General features: G+C 38.5%; 1 protein-coding gene across 1 annotated transcript in view; it reads right to left on the bottom strand.

The window, feature by feature from the left end:
* Positions 1–3,743: 3,743 nt before the first annotated feature.
* SNX18 (sorting nexin 18) overlaps positions 3,744–16,262 on the bottom strand; it is a 28,946-nt gene continuing 16,427 nt past the window's right edge. The window contains exon 2 of the mRNA XM_042447963.1: positions 3,744–5,438. Within this exon, the coding sequence (XP_042303897.1) occupies positions 5,185–5,438 (254 nt within the window). The 3' untranslated portion in view covers positions 3,744–5,184. The remainder of the gene's footprint in view (positions 5,439–16,262) is intronic.

Below are 16,262 nucleotides of genomic sequence, written 5' to 3' on the forward strand. Positions count from 1 at the left end.
TCCCGAGGCTGAAAAATAGCCCCAGATCCACTGCAGTTGCTCACTTGTTTCACATTTTTACCAAGATAACTTTGCAAGATTCAAAAGCTTGCTTTGCTGTTGCTAGCATCACAGCATGTCGGCCTTATAAAAAGGTGTAAGTGTGACTTTTGAAATCTGGTGTGCCTCCCATCCCAAATGCTGCAGAGAACAACTGACAACTAGGTTGTGCAAGATGGTAAAGACTATGTTCTATTTCCTCTTGCTTCAGACAGTCTTGTGCTGAATTTAGCAATGCAACTCAGGAGTCCGCTCTGTAGAAGCTATGCCAGTTCTTATCACTATGTGACTGAAGGAACAGAAGAAGCTGAGCATGGAAAGTTACCCATTTCCCACGAAAAGAAACAAGACGTTTCTGGACAAGAATTAACTTGTGGTCACTGGCAATAGAAAACATTCCACTGAAAAGAGTAACAACTAGGTTTAGGAATGCAACCATACTGAGTCGCTATCCCAAAGCTATGTCAGAAAGCTACATGTCTTAATGCCCTTCACCCACATCTCAAATCTGACATTTGTACCAGCCAAAGGTTTCCTGAAAAGATGCAATGAACAAACTTACCAAAATGTAAGCGGTTTGCTGTCCACAAAGCCTCATGAAAACTGTTGGAACAATACCTTTGCTTGATCTTTATCACAAAGAAGTTATAAGGAGGAAAAAATATCTGGATCTGTTCCATATGCATATAGGGAAAGCTGCTAAAGCATCTTCAAACCTGTTCTTCACAGCTGTTTCATTATATTTGCAGATCTCACATCTCTTTTAGCTGAAAACATTATGCCCCTGGGACAGAGCTTTAATGCATTATTTTTTACTGCATTTCTTAGAATACTTCATCTGTGGATCGTAGACCCCAGCAGCTTTTCAGTGCTTAGTCCTACCAAAGAAAGATATAAGCATCTTTACTGTAGACACCAAGGAATGAAAACACAGGTTTTTAATAATACAACAAAAGACTCAAGTATTGTATGGAAATTTTGCTTCTAGGGAATGGCATATGGAGATACTTTTACATTTGTTGTGGTGGGTGGGATGGTTTGTCATCTTCCCACTTCAAAGTACAACGGGATGGCTTTGTAAAATGCTAACTCTACTGCAGCATTTGCATGGTTAGACAAGCATGTGGTCCTATATGAAGATGTTGGACTGTCCAAAAAACAAACACAGAGACACACAAAGAGAGCAGTCTAAAATTAATGATACTAAACCCATGACAACTCATGCAGTACTAAAAGTGGTTGTTGCTAAGATGCCAAATGACTTTTTGTTTTTTGTTGCAACAGACAAATATGGCTATCCTTTGGGCAACTGGTTTTAGTACTTAATTTTATTCACCTTTTCCCAGCATCTGTATTCTACATTGAGTGATAGTTCAAGAAACAAGTGATGCAGAGTGAATTTTTTTTTATGGGATGTATAACAATTCCATAAAGGTTAGCCATTGCCAAAGGGTAGTGGAGGACTGCATAAGGAATTAAAGAATGAACTGCACTGGAGAAAAAGGAAGATGTGGATTTTCAAAAACACAACATACGTATGCATACGGTCTACACAGTGGTTCCTAACTTCCAACCCTTTCTGCTGAGTTTGGTTCTGTAATTGATAATCACTTTAATTTAATATATTCTACATACAAGCTATATAGTTGTTTTCCCTTCACAAAAAATATGTTTGACACGCTCCACAATGTGCCTATTCACAAATGCTCTCATAAATATAAACATGAAATATGCACATTATGAATTATATACTTTCACAAATATGAACATGAGGAAAACGTGATTTCTTTGTTAGATCACTGGAATTCATGGTTTGCCCTACTGTCCACTTCTTTTTAACAAACAGTTCAGAAACCTTTAGCTAAAATGTTTTACTTCCTTGTTTGGACTCTAGCAACACTTAAACCAAGAAGCTCAGCAATATGTTGTAACTGTTGTATCTTGGTAGAGCAAAACTGCCTGTATCATTATACGATCAATTGTGCTTGTACACATACAATGCATATACAGAAAAATATCTTTAATATGATAAAGAACTTCAACTTTCTTGAAGAAATAATGTCGTTATCTGTGTTATCAAACTTGCTAAGTTCTAGATTAATAATTATCTTGGAAACTAAAAAAACAGTTTGGTTACCTGTAGCTGTAATTCTTCAAGTGGTCATCTGTTCATTCACAAAACTGAGGTTTGCTCCTGCCTAATATTCAGAGGCAAGAGAACTTGTCGCCTCTCATAGTTTTGTCTTCCATGGGCTTCTAAACTTGTTCAAGCAGGAAGTCATCATTCTATTTTGCAGCAGTGAATTCAACATGCATTCTATGTAGAACTGTTCTTGTTCTACATCTCCCACAATGTAGAGGATGACCCAGAGTTCTGGTTTTAGGACAGATGCTGAAAAAATTATCCTTCACTTTATACTGTCTTTCTTCCTAGTCATGTAACTTTTCCTCATTGGGAAATATTTAGTGTCCTGTCCTGAACTTTTCCATCTCTATAATATCCCATTTGTCATGTAGTGATCAGAGCTGTACATATTATTACTGGGTCAACATATTCTTAGAGCTATCTCAGAATCTACCAGCTCAGACCCCACCAGTGTATACTGTATGTGGAGGATTTATTCTCCATGTTCATCATCTTACTGTTCATTAAATTGCATTTGCTCTTTCAATATACAGTATACTCACAAACTCTGGAGATCCCTCTAGAGCAGTGCTTCTCAACTTTCTTAATCTGATGTAGGGTAACCATCCATTTTGTCTTTCCAATATGCCAGGGACTGGCATCATATTTCATGCTAACTGGCTACAATTGTTTCTTTTTTTTTTTCTGGAAGGTTTCTGGGGACCAGCACTCTAGAGGTCCTTTCTATCACTTTTAAAAACATTTTTGACTGTCCCAATTAATTTATTGTCATGAACAGATTTGGCCATCTCATTATTCATATGTACCTCCAGATCATTTATGAACACATTGAAAAGCACTTGTGCTCAGTGTTTAGTGGCACTTACGCCTTTGTGTTTAGGATTACAATCTAAGGCTGAGATCCAATATAACTTTGGCAGAGCAAATGTCCTGCTAGTGTGTTTATACTGAATCTTGCATTGTGAGAGTGGGAGAGAACAGAAGCATCCAACTTCAGTTGAAACGGGGGTAGGCTGTTCTGGCTTCAGATGGGAGCCAGATGGGAGATTCTATCATACCTTCCCAGGACATCAATGGTTGCCGGGGGGGGGGGGGGGGGTCAGTTATGTCTGACCATCACATAAATATTCCTTCAAGGATGGAGAAGTATAAATTGTGTTAATACAGTCCCTACTTGCATGAACTTTTCAAATGTATAACCACTCACGCAAGTAGGGACTATATAAAAACAATCTTGCTACTAGATCCTGGCCCATGAATTTGCCAATTTGCAAACACTTGTTTTACAGCAGCTTAAAATTAGATGACTGGGGATTTAGTATATCTGAAAGGGTGAGGCCCCTCTTGTCCTTGTTTTGATTTTCAACTTGGGAAAGAAAAAAAATATTTACATCATAAACATACTGAATTGTGGAAAATACTGGCATTCTCCCATAACTGAACCATTGTAAAAATGAAAACTGTATTACAATGAACGAAGAAATCTGACAGATAATCACAAAATAAATGGGGGCAGGGGGAGGAAGGGTCAAAAGAGATGGTAATCACCTGAGAACAATTATTGGTTTTAATGGTATGTGATTTATTGCCAAAAACAACATTTGTGGAAGTTCTTGTACAATCCGATGATCAGAGAGCACTGTAAAGGTGTAAAAGGCCTGATGGATTTGCTGAAAACTGGTGAGTGTACCAAAAACACTCACAGATGTCCAAGTTGCATAGGAGCAGATGAAATCTGCAGAATTCTACAGACAAATTCCTCACAGTTCGTACTATAATTATGACCTCACATATAGGAATGTACATTTTGGGGTGTTCCCAAATGATTACCGGTTGGACATTTTGAAATCCTACAAGGGAAAAAGCCACCTAGTGTGTGTTAGTGTGTATGATTTGGAATGTGGGGAGGGAAAACAGACAAGGAAAATGCATTCTCCCAATTGGCACCTCTGCTCCCTATTTTAATATTTTCCTCCTAAGCAACCAGTAATTTCACTAAATAGCAATGACAATTTGTGATCTGTAACAGCTTCAAGTCGTGACAATACAGCGCCACATTTAAAGAGAAATAAATCAACAGCCACACAAGACTTGCCAATAATACACACTTTGTACAAGGGTAAACCACTGATCCTCTGCTTTCCTTCCACTAATATACTTCAATATTTTTTATTAGATAAGTGGTCCAAGTTTCTATTTAAAGATGAATTACACTGAAAGGTTTTATGGTGCCATGTTAAGAAAGGAACTACAGCAGTGCTGCATTCTCACTTGTGTGTTTAAGGTCCTGGTACAAACAATAAATAGTATTTTTAATCAGTACAAAGTCCAAAATGATTTTAAGTTCTTTCTTTCAGTCAACATTTTTCCTAATATCTAGTGTGCAAGTTACAGGTCTAGTTACTTTTCAGTCATTATGAGGTTTGAATTCAGGCCCAGTCAGGGGTGCCAATCCTTCATTCAATCAGTCATAAAAATGTGTACTAGAAAAAAATAATAATGAAAAGTTGTTAAGTCTAAAGGCACAAAATAGCTTAGCTGCTCTAATAAGAATTTGTAAACAGAGAATTGTTTGAATTTAGAAAATTCAAACTGAAGAGAATTTTAAAAAGGCATCTGAAGTAGGCTTTTATCTTGCCAACTTCCTTAAAGACCCAAAAGGTTTTGAGGTCTACAGCATATGCACTAAAATACCATATTTCAAAAAAGCAATAAGGCAAATAGTATAATCATTATTTCAAAAACATTACAATGGTAGTGTAGGCATTTGGAGTATAACTTAGTTACAATTTGTAGTACAGTCTCACTAAATACGCATAATTATTTCCTCCTTATGCAATGATTAGGTTCAACTGGAATCCAGAACAGATACAAAATAGCTGATGTAAAGCATCTCAAGAGGTGTCAACAGGTATTTGAGAGCGGTGTTTGCCTCTGTTGCCTATTCCATTCATAAGCCAAGAAACATCCATCAGTCAAAGTCTAAAAATTAAGAAGTATTAAACACTGTCATACTTGTGAAGAGCTTCTTCTAATTTTTGTGTTACTTTTTGGAAAAAAAGTATTTGCTGTTGTAAAAAATGCTGCATCTGTGATTTGAAGTCCCTGACTCGAATTTTGTGGAAATGGTGAATTTCTGCCAGGGTGGCAAAAGAAATAATGTTACAGCGATCTTGAATCCCATCAGCCTTCTGGACCTCCATCTTCCCTTCTTCTACATGCCGCTTACTTTCCTTCACTTTGGTAAGGGCTCCTGCATAATGAGCAAGAACAACAAAAATATTGGAATTAAAATTTGACCGGAACAAATTTAATTAAAAACACAGTATTAATGAAGCTGGCTCACAGAAGTCTAAAGAGCTCAGAAACTGATACCATATGATGTGATATACTAAAACAATTACCTGCATACATAGACAGGCTACCCTTGATATATTTGACAGTGCTTGCCTACATGCAGAAGTTGCCTTGGGCTAAAAGATCAGTGTAAAATATTTAAATAAATGAATAATGACTATGGAATATACATAGCAAGATTTTAAGATCACCACTGTTTTATACTACACCTGCCCCCTTTGAAAGAGAATGTAAGATACACTTGAACTCAGGAACCCTCACAGATTTTTACTTTCATAACTTAACTGCTAGTAACCAACTGCTGGGGCTTTGGCTAGCTGTTATGTTTTATGCATTTACACACTGAAAGAAAGCAGGAACATAAATTATAAGGGAGGAACAAGTCCTGATTGTTGATTCAGCTCTGTTCATTTCAGGACAGGTAGAACTGTAAAAATGTTTACTAGAGAGTTCTTAGTTCAGTGGAAACACTGTGGACAGAGATACAGAGCAGGAGAGATAACTACTTCCTGGAATTCTCTCCTATAAAAGGACTTTCACCCCAGCAACTCCTGAATTTATAGCCTCTGCTCAAGTAACTAACATCAAACTCAAATTCTACACATGATCTTGAATCAAGAGGAGCATTTTCACAAGAATCCAATTCTATAGAAATTTTTAACACACTTCAGAATTCTTTCCATACTTATGTGCAGTTCTCTTCCTAAATATTTCAGATGAAAAGGATGTTAAACTTTGAATACATTTGTGGCACATTTACTACCTGCACAGACTGCTTAGGTTGAAAAACATGCCTGTCAGACTCAAGATATTTGGGGGGGGGGGGAGGGAACACTGTGAGTGAGTCAATGTACAGACACTCCTTCATGAAACAAGGGTGTCCCAAAATCCTGTATGCTGTCACAGAGGATTCTGGAACATGCTGCTGGAGTCAGGCAAGCTGGGGCTGGAGAAAAAAACTTTTGGCTGATACCACTTGAATTGGGTTTTCGGAAACAAATATTCACCTGCTTCTTTGGGATAACCAGTCACATCTCTGTTTCATAAAGTAAGTAGCTATAGCAGAATTTTAGTTACAAGCTCCATAGACAGGATGATGTTGGCTACTTTATTTTAAAAGGATGCAACTGCTACCAGATTGGCCAAAATTACTTCCTGAATAATTCTGGGAAACAATGTGGAAAGCATATGTATGTCATAGCCAGCTCCTTTAGAGCCGGTTTTAAAAAAATCAGTTGGCCTGGCAAAGAAACCCTTTCAGATCATAGGGAATTCTGGGATATGTTCTCAGATGCACAGTTAACTCACAGGAGGGCTGCCAAGCCTGAGAGCACACTCTGACACAAGCTCAACATTCCCCCAGGCTGTGCATAGAAGGGGAAAAACTGCAGAGCTGCCAAGTTGCCTTTCACAGAAATTTGCCAGTCAGTATTAATTCAGCCAGAGAAGCCTAGATAAGCTCCCAAAGAGACAGAGGGTTCATTAGCCCCCAGAACAGCTTCAAAACCACCATCATAAAGTCAAAGGATGTAAACGTAACAAATAAATGAGCTAACTACAGTTGGCCATCCACAGCCATGGATTTTTAACCCACAGATTCAGCCATCCATGGCTTGAAAATATTCAAAACAAACTGTAAAAAGTAAACCTTATTTTGCCATTTTATATAAAGGACACCACTTATTTAATGAGACTTGAGCATCCATGGATTTTGGTGTTCCCAGGGGATCCTGGAACCAAATCCCAGTAGAAACCAAGGACTCACCATAATTGGTTCTGGAAGACGAGGGAATGTTTTACATTTGGAGAGTATTTGTTGTTGTTCTGTGCCTTCAAGTTGTCCCCAACCTATGGTGACTCTATCACGGGGTTTTCTGGGTCTGAGAGTGTGTGATGCACCAAAGGTCACCCAGTGGGTTTCCATGGTCAAGTGGGAAATAGAATCCTGATCTCGAGTCATAATCCAATGCTCAAACCATTACGCCATGCTGGCTTTCTGGAGGGTATTTACTGGAAGGTAAAAACCCTAAATGCGCTGGATCCTGTCTGATTCTGAAAGCTAAGCAGGGAGATTCTCAATGAATATCAGATGCTGTAGGCTGTATTTCAGAAGAAGGAACTGGCAAACCACCTGTGAGTATTCCTTGCCTAAGAAAACTCTATGAAATCCATGGGGTTACATAAGTCAACAACTGAGTTCAAGGCTCATGCACACATACATATACACAAGTAAATACGGAATGGATGTGTAGATGTCACCTATACATTCTCCATCATCACTTCTATGTACTATGAAGTAACAAGACTCACAGATTATTATATGTTCTCCAAAACATTATGTGGGGTTCTGTTTTAGTATTGTTTCACCCTATCTTCACAAGTTTCCAAAGTTGTACACTGAACATTTAAAATGGATTGACACACAATACGAGCAATCTCACTGAACTAAAGTAGTCAGATTTTCATTTCCACTTAAGCTGTGCAGGTATCTAATTTGTTTTAAACTCTCCCCTCCCATATTCCAAGTGGAGAGGAGGAAATTCTTCAAGCAAACAACGCAAGCATTGTTAAACAATTTCCTTCATGCCCTGATTTTGCTCTTCCCATAGGTATTTCATTGGCATGGCTATTGTGGGAAACAGAGAGCTAGATTAGAAAAACACTGGTCTGATCTACCAAGATTCTTTTTATTTACTTTTTTATAGTCTTAGCTACACTACACTCTGGTAGCACATAAATTAAACTTACCATTTGAAATTAAGGGGGCTGTATTAGATCCCCACCAACTTTCACCAATAAGTCTCATTAACCTAGGCCTGCAATGACATTCCATCTTAGATGGAAGACCATTTTGTTTGCAAAAAGAAGACTACTCGATCTATACACAGTCCAGGCTATGTTATATGAACATCACAGAGCAGTATAGACTACACGATAGGAAGATATTAGGCAACTGGCTAAAAATGTGTTCCCCTACCCTTTCCTCATGACATTCCAGTTTCCCCTTACTTGTTTCAAGCTGTGTTTTGTTTTGAGTATTTCAAGATGTATTATCCTTAGTAGGAGATAGCTCTTTAAAAAAAATAAAACCAGTAAAGGCTAAAATATTTCTTGTTTTTCTGGCTTCTCTGGAGTAAGTAATATTTTAATAGGATTCATACCTGGAGAAGACTAGATAATTCACTGGGAGTTTAACATATTTTTGATGGCTCTGATGAATATGACAAGAGAACAGAACTGGAAAATGAGCTTTTGAACTTTGCAAATAAAGCCATTACTTTTTACAAACACACAAGTTAAGAATGTTGGTATTTCCCTTGCAGTCTAGGCTGGGATGACATACAGTTTAATTTTCAACATTTACAGCCTTGGAAGCATAACTTTCTGCACTATTAACTCTACAGTAATTACAGCAAAAACCTTGTGAAGGCATACAACAGCAGAAACAGGTACTGAGAAAGAACTATAAGCTATGGTTCTTTCCCTAATAATGATCTCTTTCATGCACCTGGTTCTGACAGCTTACAGCAACAGGAAGAAAAAAAAATCATCAGAGCCAAATCACAAGCTGCAAAACACTAAGGGATTGGCCAGTGGAGCAGCTGCCTCATGAAGCAATCTGAATGTGGCTCCATGCAGTCACCACTTGTCTATATTGTGCCCAAAAAGATGCTGGATGTTAAAAGTCTTTGGAAGAATGTCAATTCCAAACCATTCTGGTCCATTAAACAGCAATAGAGCCAGTGTAGTATAGTGTTTGAGTGTTGAACTATGACTTTGGAGACCAGGGGTCGAATCCCAGCTCAGCCACTGAGTGACCATGGGCAAGTCACACTCTCTCAGCCTCAGAGGATGGCAATGACAAACCCCCTCTGAAGAAACTTTCCAAGAAACTCCCATGATAGGTTCAACTTTGGGTCGCCATACATCTGAAACAACTTGAAGGTACACAACAACAACAACAACAAAAGTAAATGTATGCAAAACACTAAAAGATATGTATTCACTTTCACTCTAGTAAAAATGCTTACATATTAAAACGTTACTTTGGGTAGGGACCATGATTTAGATACAGATTGGGGGACTGAATGCATGGACCAAAAGGCCAGTATTCTCCCCGGTCTAGAATTGTCCTGTACAGATAACGCAAGTCAACAGCCCCAGGCCAGGATCAGCTAGACCCGATGCCAAAAGGTCCTTAGAAGGAGACAAACTGTTTCCTAGAAATTGTGTTGCGATAGCCAACAGACCACACGGCTGCACACACCCCTTACCTGCTGCCGCCGTGTTCCCTCTGAAGGCCTCAGTCATAGTCTGTGGGGTTGGAAGGGTGCACCAAGCAATGTGGGTGAAGCCAGGTGCCTTGTTTCTGCTCTTATGGGCCATGGCAGGAGTTTTGAGAGGGAATATCGCCATGGTGGTGGCAGATAAAGGGTGGTGGCCCAAGATTGGAAACGGGTTGGAACCACAGGCGGGATAGCATGTTTGGCCCATGGTATCCTGTCTGTGCATATAGGCCCTTAGTCATACTTACAGTAGGCATACTAAAATCAATGGGACTAAGGTTGGTCTTAACTGAATACCTATTGATTACAATGGGTCTATTTTAAGCATGACTAATGTGAGAAGGATCCAGCCCCACATTCATTTATGGGAGAACCTCAATTGTAAGATTCTCCTTATTTTAATCAGTGAATAGACTAGATATGACAAGTTTACATTTTAGTGGATTTTGATTGTTTACAATATTGTAAGGCAAATAAAATAGAGAATGATATGTCAGATAGCAAAATCAGCCATATTCACCAGGAATTTTTACCCATCTGAGCAAAGAAAGTTTATGATTCAAGAGTAAAGGTGTTTGTAAAGCTCAATAGTACTCTTATACAAATTGGTTGATGAGGAAAATCTTATTATAGATCTAGAAAAACCCCATGGTGTGAAGATAAATGCTTCGTTTATCCATCCTGAAAGGGACTAAGATCCAACAAAAATTAAGTTAGAAATTATAGTTCTAGTTAGCCACTGTACTATGAGAAAATAATATGTATAAATATGCTTCTTCTAAAGGGGACAACAGACTGACATTTCAGCAATACAGTACTTTATTTTTTTGAGGGGGGGGATGGATGAAGCACTGTCTGGTTGACTCTAAAATGTTCTTGTACTTCTGCAGTGTTTGGGTTTTATTACCTAGCAAACAGGAAAATGAGAAAAACCAAACTCCTATTAAGCTTACTTCAGCCATGCATGCCAACTTATAATAGAGAACATTAAATAAAGAACATGACAGATTTTTATGCCAAGATGCTTGCCTTAATTCAAAGCAAACAGATGTAAAAATAATGAAGTGACAGTTTCAGATTTACATTAGACGACTTCTTCTTCTTCTTCTTCTTCTTCTTCTTCTTCTTCTTCTTCTTTTTACTGGTTTAGATCTTATTTGTCAGATAGATCTTTTGCAGTGGTCATGGGTGGTCAAGCTTCGTCTTCTGTTCCGTTATTGTTGGAGTTCCCCAGGGCTCTGTTCTAGGTCCCCTTTTGTTTTCTCTCTACACATTGTCCCTAGGAAAGCTCATTAGTTATTTTGGCTTTTCCTATCATTTGTACTCCAATGACACTCAGCTGTATCTTTCCACCCCTGACCTTTCTCCGGGTCTTGAACAGCAAGTTTCATCTTGTCTTACATAGGCTGCAGTCAAACCTATTCTTAAAAAGCCTTCCCTTGATCCCCTGAGATAGCTAACTACCGGCTGGTATCTCTTCTACCATTTTTGGGCAAGGTGATCGAGAGGGCAGTTGCCAACCAACTCCATGCAGTCTTGGATGACACCAATTATCTTGATCCATTTCAAACTGGCTTCAGGTCAGGATATGGAGTGGAGACAGCCATGGTCGTTTTGGTTGATGATCTCCATCTGTGCCTCGACAGGGCAAATGTGGCCCTGTTGGCACTCTTGAACCTCTCAGAGGCCTTCGATACTATAGACCATGGTATCCTTCTGAAGCGCCTTAGGGAATTAGGAATCGGAGGCACTGCTCTACAGTGGTTCCGGTCCTATCTCTCAGCCAGGTTCCAGATGGTGTCACTTAGTGACAGTTGTTCGGCCAAGAGGGAACTCAAATTGGGCGTCCCTCAGGGCGCGATACTGTCGCCAATGCTATTCAACATTTACATGAAGCCGCTGGGTGAGATCATCTGGAGACATGGGGTGGGGTGTTATCAGTACACTGATGACACCCAAATTTGTTTCTCCATGTCTCAGACTGCTCCAGTAACCAAGGATGGCATCTCCCCTCTGAATGACTGCCTGAAGTCAGTAATGAGGGAAAATTAAATTAAATAAAATTCAATTAAATTGAATCCAAATAAAACGGAGGTACTCGCTATAGGCAATTCCAAACTGGCTATGGTGATAAGCTCTCCAGTTCTAGACGGGGTCACACTTCCCTAAAGGAAGTAAATAAATAAATAAGGACTGTGTTCGTAGCTTGGGGGTGCTCTTGGACTTGTCGCTTTGGCTGTCATCCCATGTGGATGTGACAGCCAGGAGCGCCCATTATCAGCTTCAGCTGATTCGCCAGCTACGACCCTTCCTGGAACGGGAAAACCTAGAAACGGTTGTACATTCGTGGTAACCTCTTGTCTTGATTTCTGCAATGTGCTCTACATGGGGCAACCCTTATACCACGTTCAGAGGCTGCAACTGGTCCAAAATATGGCAGCCAGATTGGTGACAGGGAGTTCCAAATTTGATTCTATTACACCTATCTTAAAATCCCTACACTGTCTGCCCATTAGCTTCCGGGTGTTGGTTATTACCTATCAAACCCTACATGGCTTGGGCCCAATTTACCTGAGGGAACGCCTCCTCCCATACAATCCTTCCCACACTCTCAGTTCCTCTGGGAAGAACCTACTCTAGTTAGAGAGAACTAGACTGAAGACGACTTCCCAGAGGACGTTCTCTGTTGCCGCTCCAAAAATCTGGAATGACCTGCCAGATGAAATCCGCCATCTAACATCTTTGGAGGCCTTTAAGAAGGCAATAAAAACGGATCTCTTCTGGCAGGCCTTCCCAAAGTGATCTCCTCAGAATTTTCACTCTCCTTTTGTTTAGCTGTACCCACTGGACTTTGATCTCAATCTATTTTATTAACCATTTTATTGGGAATTGTTTTTTAATGGTATTTTAGGGAGGGAGGGAGATAGGGGAACTAGGATTTAATATGTCCTGTTATGCTTTTATCTACTGATACTCATGTTTGATTTTATTTTTCTTGTTTGCTGTTACCCACCTCAATCCAATACAGGAGGAGGCGGGATACAAATAAATATTATTATTATTATTATTATTATTATTATTATTATTATTATTATTACGACTACTACAGCTGTCTTTCAGTAGATGTGGCATCGACACGTGAAGCTCAGTATGTCCAATACAGAGCTTCTTCTTTTTCCACCTAGGTCTACTCTTCAATACTCCTTTTCTGTTTCTGTTGATGACATTTCTATTTGACCAGTCCAGGAAGACCATAGTCTTGGTTTTATTTTTGATTCTTCTCTGTCGTGTATCCCCCAGATCCAGGCCACAGCCAAGGCCTGTAGATTCTTTCTCTACAATATTGCTAAAATCTGTCCATTTCTCTCAGCCTCTACTGCTGAATTGTGGACTTGCAACTAGATTATTGTAACCTTCCTCTGGCAGGACTTCCTCTCTCTCTCCTTCATCTGTTGATTTCCATCCAGCATTCAGCTGCACGCATTATTACATCCGCTCGCTGTTTTGACCATGTTTCTCCTCTATTATCATCCCTTTATTGGCTCCCCTTCCCCTTCCATATTCAGTATAAGCTTCTGTTGTTGACTTTTAAAGCCCTGCATGGGGCTTTATCTGAATTTCTTTCTCCTCACATTCCCACTTGTACTCTCTGTTCTGATAGTCAAGGTCTGCTGTCCCAGTCTAGGATTTCCACTGCCTCGTCCCAGATTCATCCCTTCTCACTTGCTGCCCCTCACTCCTGGAACCTTCTTTTCCCACGAGCCACAAGCCTCATCACTTCTTTAACCAGTTTCAAAACTGAGTTGAAGACTATATTGTTCAGGAAAGCATTCCCATGCATTGTGTGATTGTTTATCTGATTGTTATCTGAGATTGATATTTTATTTGACTTTTGATATCTGATCTTTTTAATTTGTTGTCTTTTTTAAAATCTAATTCTATCTTGTATTATTATCTATTGTTTTATATGTATTTTGTAGAATGTATGCCATTGGCAGGTTTCATTTTTATCGATTTTATTGTTTGTATGTACAGCACTGTGTAAATCTACAGTGCTAAATAAATAAAGTATAATAATAATAATAATAATAATAATAATAATAATAATAATTTTTAATGAATGTGAATAACTAATTTCTCAAAGACACCTCAATATTCCAATAATGACTAAATTTATAGCTGGTTTCAAATCATCCACTAATGAAAGTGAAAAGGCACTGAACGCATAAAATGGCTTCCAAACGATTTTACAACACTATACATCCCATTGGGGTGCAGTCAACAAAATCCAGTGCCAAGGAAAACTTGTTAGTTTTTAAGGTGTCACAATTTGCCAAATCAGAAAATTCAGAGTAAGACAATACAAATACTACTATGTTGGGTTAATAGAGTTTGCCATCTGCATGAAAGAGGGAAATAGAGCCAGGTTCTAAACATTTTGTTCCTTTAAAAAATTTTGGAACAAAACCCATTCCCCCAAATTTAATGCAAATATTTAAACACACAATAATTAGTTTGGAGAAGTCAAGTAAAGCAAATAAAAAAATAAAAAAATAACATTTGACCACAAAAATGGGGGGCAGAACTCCTTTTTCATGATTTTTTCCATAAAGAACCCAGAAAATAGTCCTTAAATTCCTGCAAATTAAAAAAAATTCTGAACTATATATATATTTTTATGGAATGTAATTAGACTCCAAAATAGCTTAAATGGAAAATGAAGTGGAAAATACTATATCCATACCAACTGGAGTTTCTAAAGGGTTCCCCAATCAAATTCCCTAGGAGAAGACAGCCCTTGTAGACTTAACAGTATCTCCATACCTGCAATGAATCCCCCTCACCCCCGTTCCTTACACTGTCAAAACCAAACAAATTCTCTGTGGTGTGTCCCATGGTTCAGGACCTTGTAGATCCATTTGTAATCAAAACAATAATTTATTTTTAAAAGTAAATTCAATTTGCGATTATATTTTTAATAAATTGTACTTTGAATATATCAAATATAATCATTTTATGCAGAACAAGTTATATACAGTGGTGCCTCGGGTTACGAAATTAATTCGTTCCGCCGCCGCTTTCGTAACCCGAAAAGCATTCGCAAGCCGAAATGCCATAGGCGCTAATGGGGAAAAGCCGCGATTTCGTGTGAAAAAGCCGAAAAAAGCACCAAAATTTTTTTCGTAACCCGAAAAAACATTCGTAACCCGGAACAATTATTTCCTATGGGATTTTTTCGTATCCCAGAAATTTCGTAACCTGGGTATTTCGTATCCCGGGGTACCACTGTACAATGCATTTTACATTCTTTAAGTAACGAAGTGACCTTTAAGCTGTAAAGGAATATAAAATAATAAATAGAATTTCCCTTCTCTCATGGCTCCAAAATTTTCAGAAATTTTACATCTCTGGTTTAGAATCTGTTTAGTTGACTATCTGCTTAAACAGAAATGTAGGAGGAAGTTTCAACTCTACTTCCAAATGAAGTTGCAGTCAGTGGCCACTATTTGAATTAGGGCAACTTCTCCACCATACCACTTGTGACGCTTTCCTGCCTATTTCACAATATTAAGCATCATAATATTACTCCTTAAAAATTACTATCCAGTAAGAAAACCACAGTTACAAAATACATAATAAAACAGACATGTGAATAGTAAGTATTTTGTAGGATCAAGTAGAAACATATATATTTCCCAAACATATCACCTACTCTACTAGTGACATGTGTATGTTGAATGAATGCTTTTGAAATTGCATGTTTTCTTTATGTTTAAGCACAAACTAATATACAGCCTCCTTACTTCAGGAATGGCAGTGTCAGAGCTGGGAAACATTTTTGTCTAGGTTCTAGCAGTCAGTCAAAACCAAACTCCACTCTAATTTTAATAGAATTGTTTGATGCAAGATTGCTTACAATTATTATAAAGGTGTACAACAGTGGCTCTCAAATGGTGGGGCAAGACACCCCAGGGGTGGTGGTGCAAGAGTTGTTCAAGGGGGAGACAGTAGACTTGGCAGCCCTGATCCCTCCTCTTCTCAAACTTTTTAATGTGTAAAATGTAATACATATGTTGAGTTAAATGTTGAATTTATTTAAATAAATCTGTTCTATCTTGAACAATGTTATTTCATTATAAAATGTTAAAATATGAATAGACATGAATGTGCAAATGAAAATTTGCACACTAAACAAACAAAAAAATTGTATTCATGTACTATGTCAAGTGGGGGAGGTGCGAAGTCTGTATGTAGATGTAAAGGGGGTCACAAGGATAAAAGGTTTGAGAACCCCAGGTGTAAATCATCAGTTACATAGCCTTGTTAGTCTGGAATATCAGTATGCAAAGGGATCTTGTAGCACCTTTGAGACTAACTGAAAGAATGAAGCTGGAGCATGAGCATGACCTGAGCCTACTTCCTTATATGTATGG

Source organism: Sceloporus undulatus, chromosome 2 (genome assembly GCF_019175285.1).
Source record: "Sceloporus undulatus isolate JIND9_A2432 ecotype Alabama chromosome 2, SceUnd_v1.1, whole genome shotgun sequence".
Classification (NCBI taxonomy): Eukaryota; Metazoa; Chordata; class Lepidosauria; order Squamata; family Phrynosomatidae; genus Sceloporus; species Sceloporus undulatus.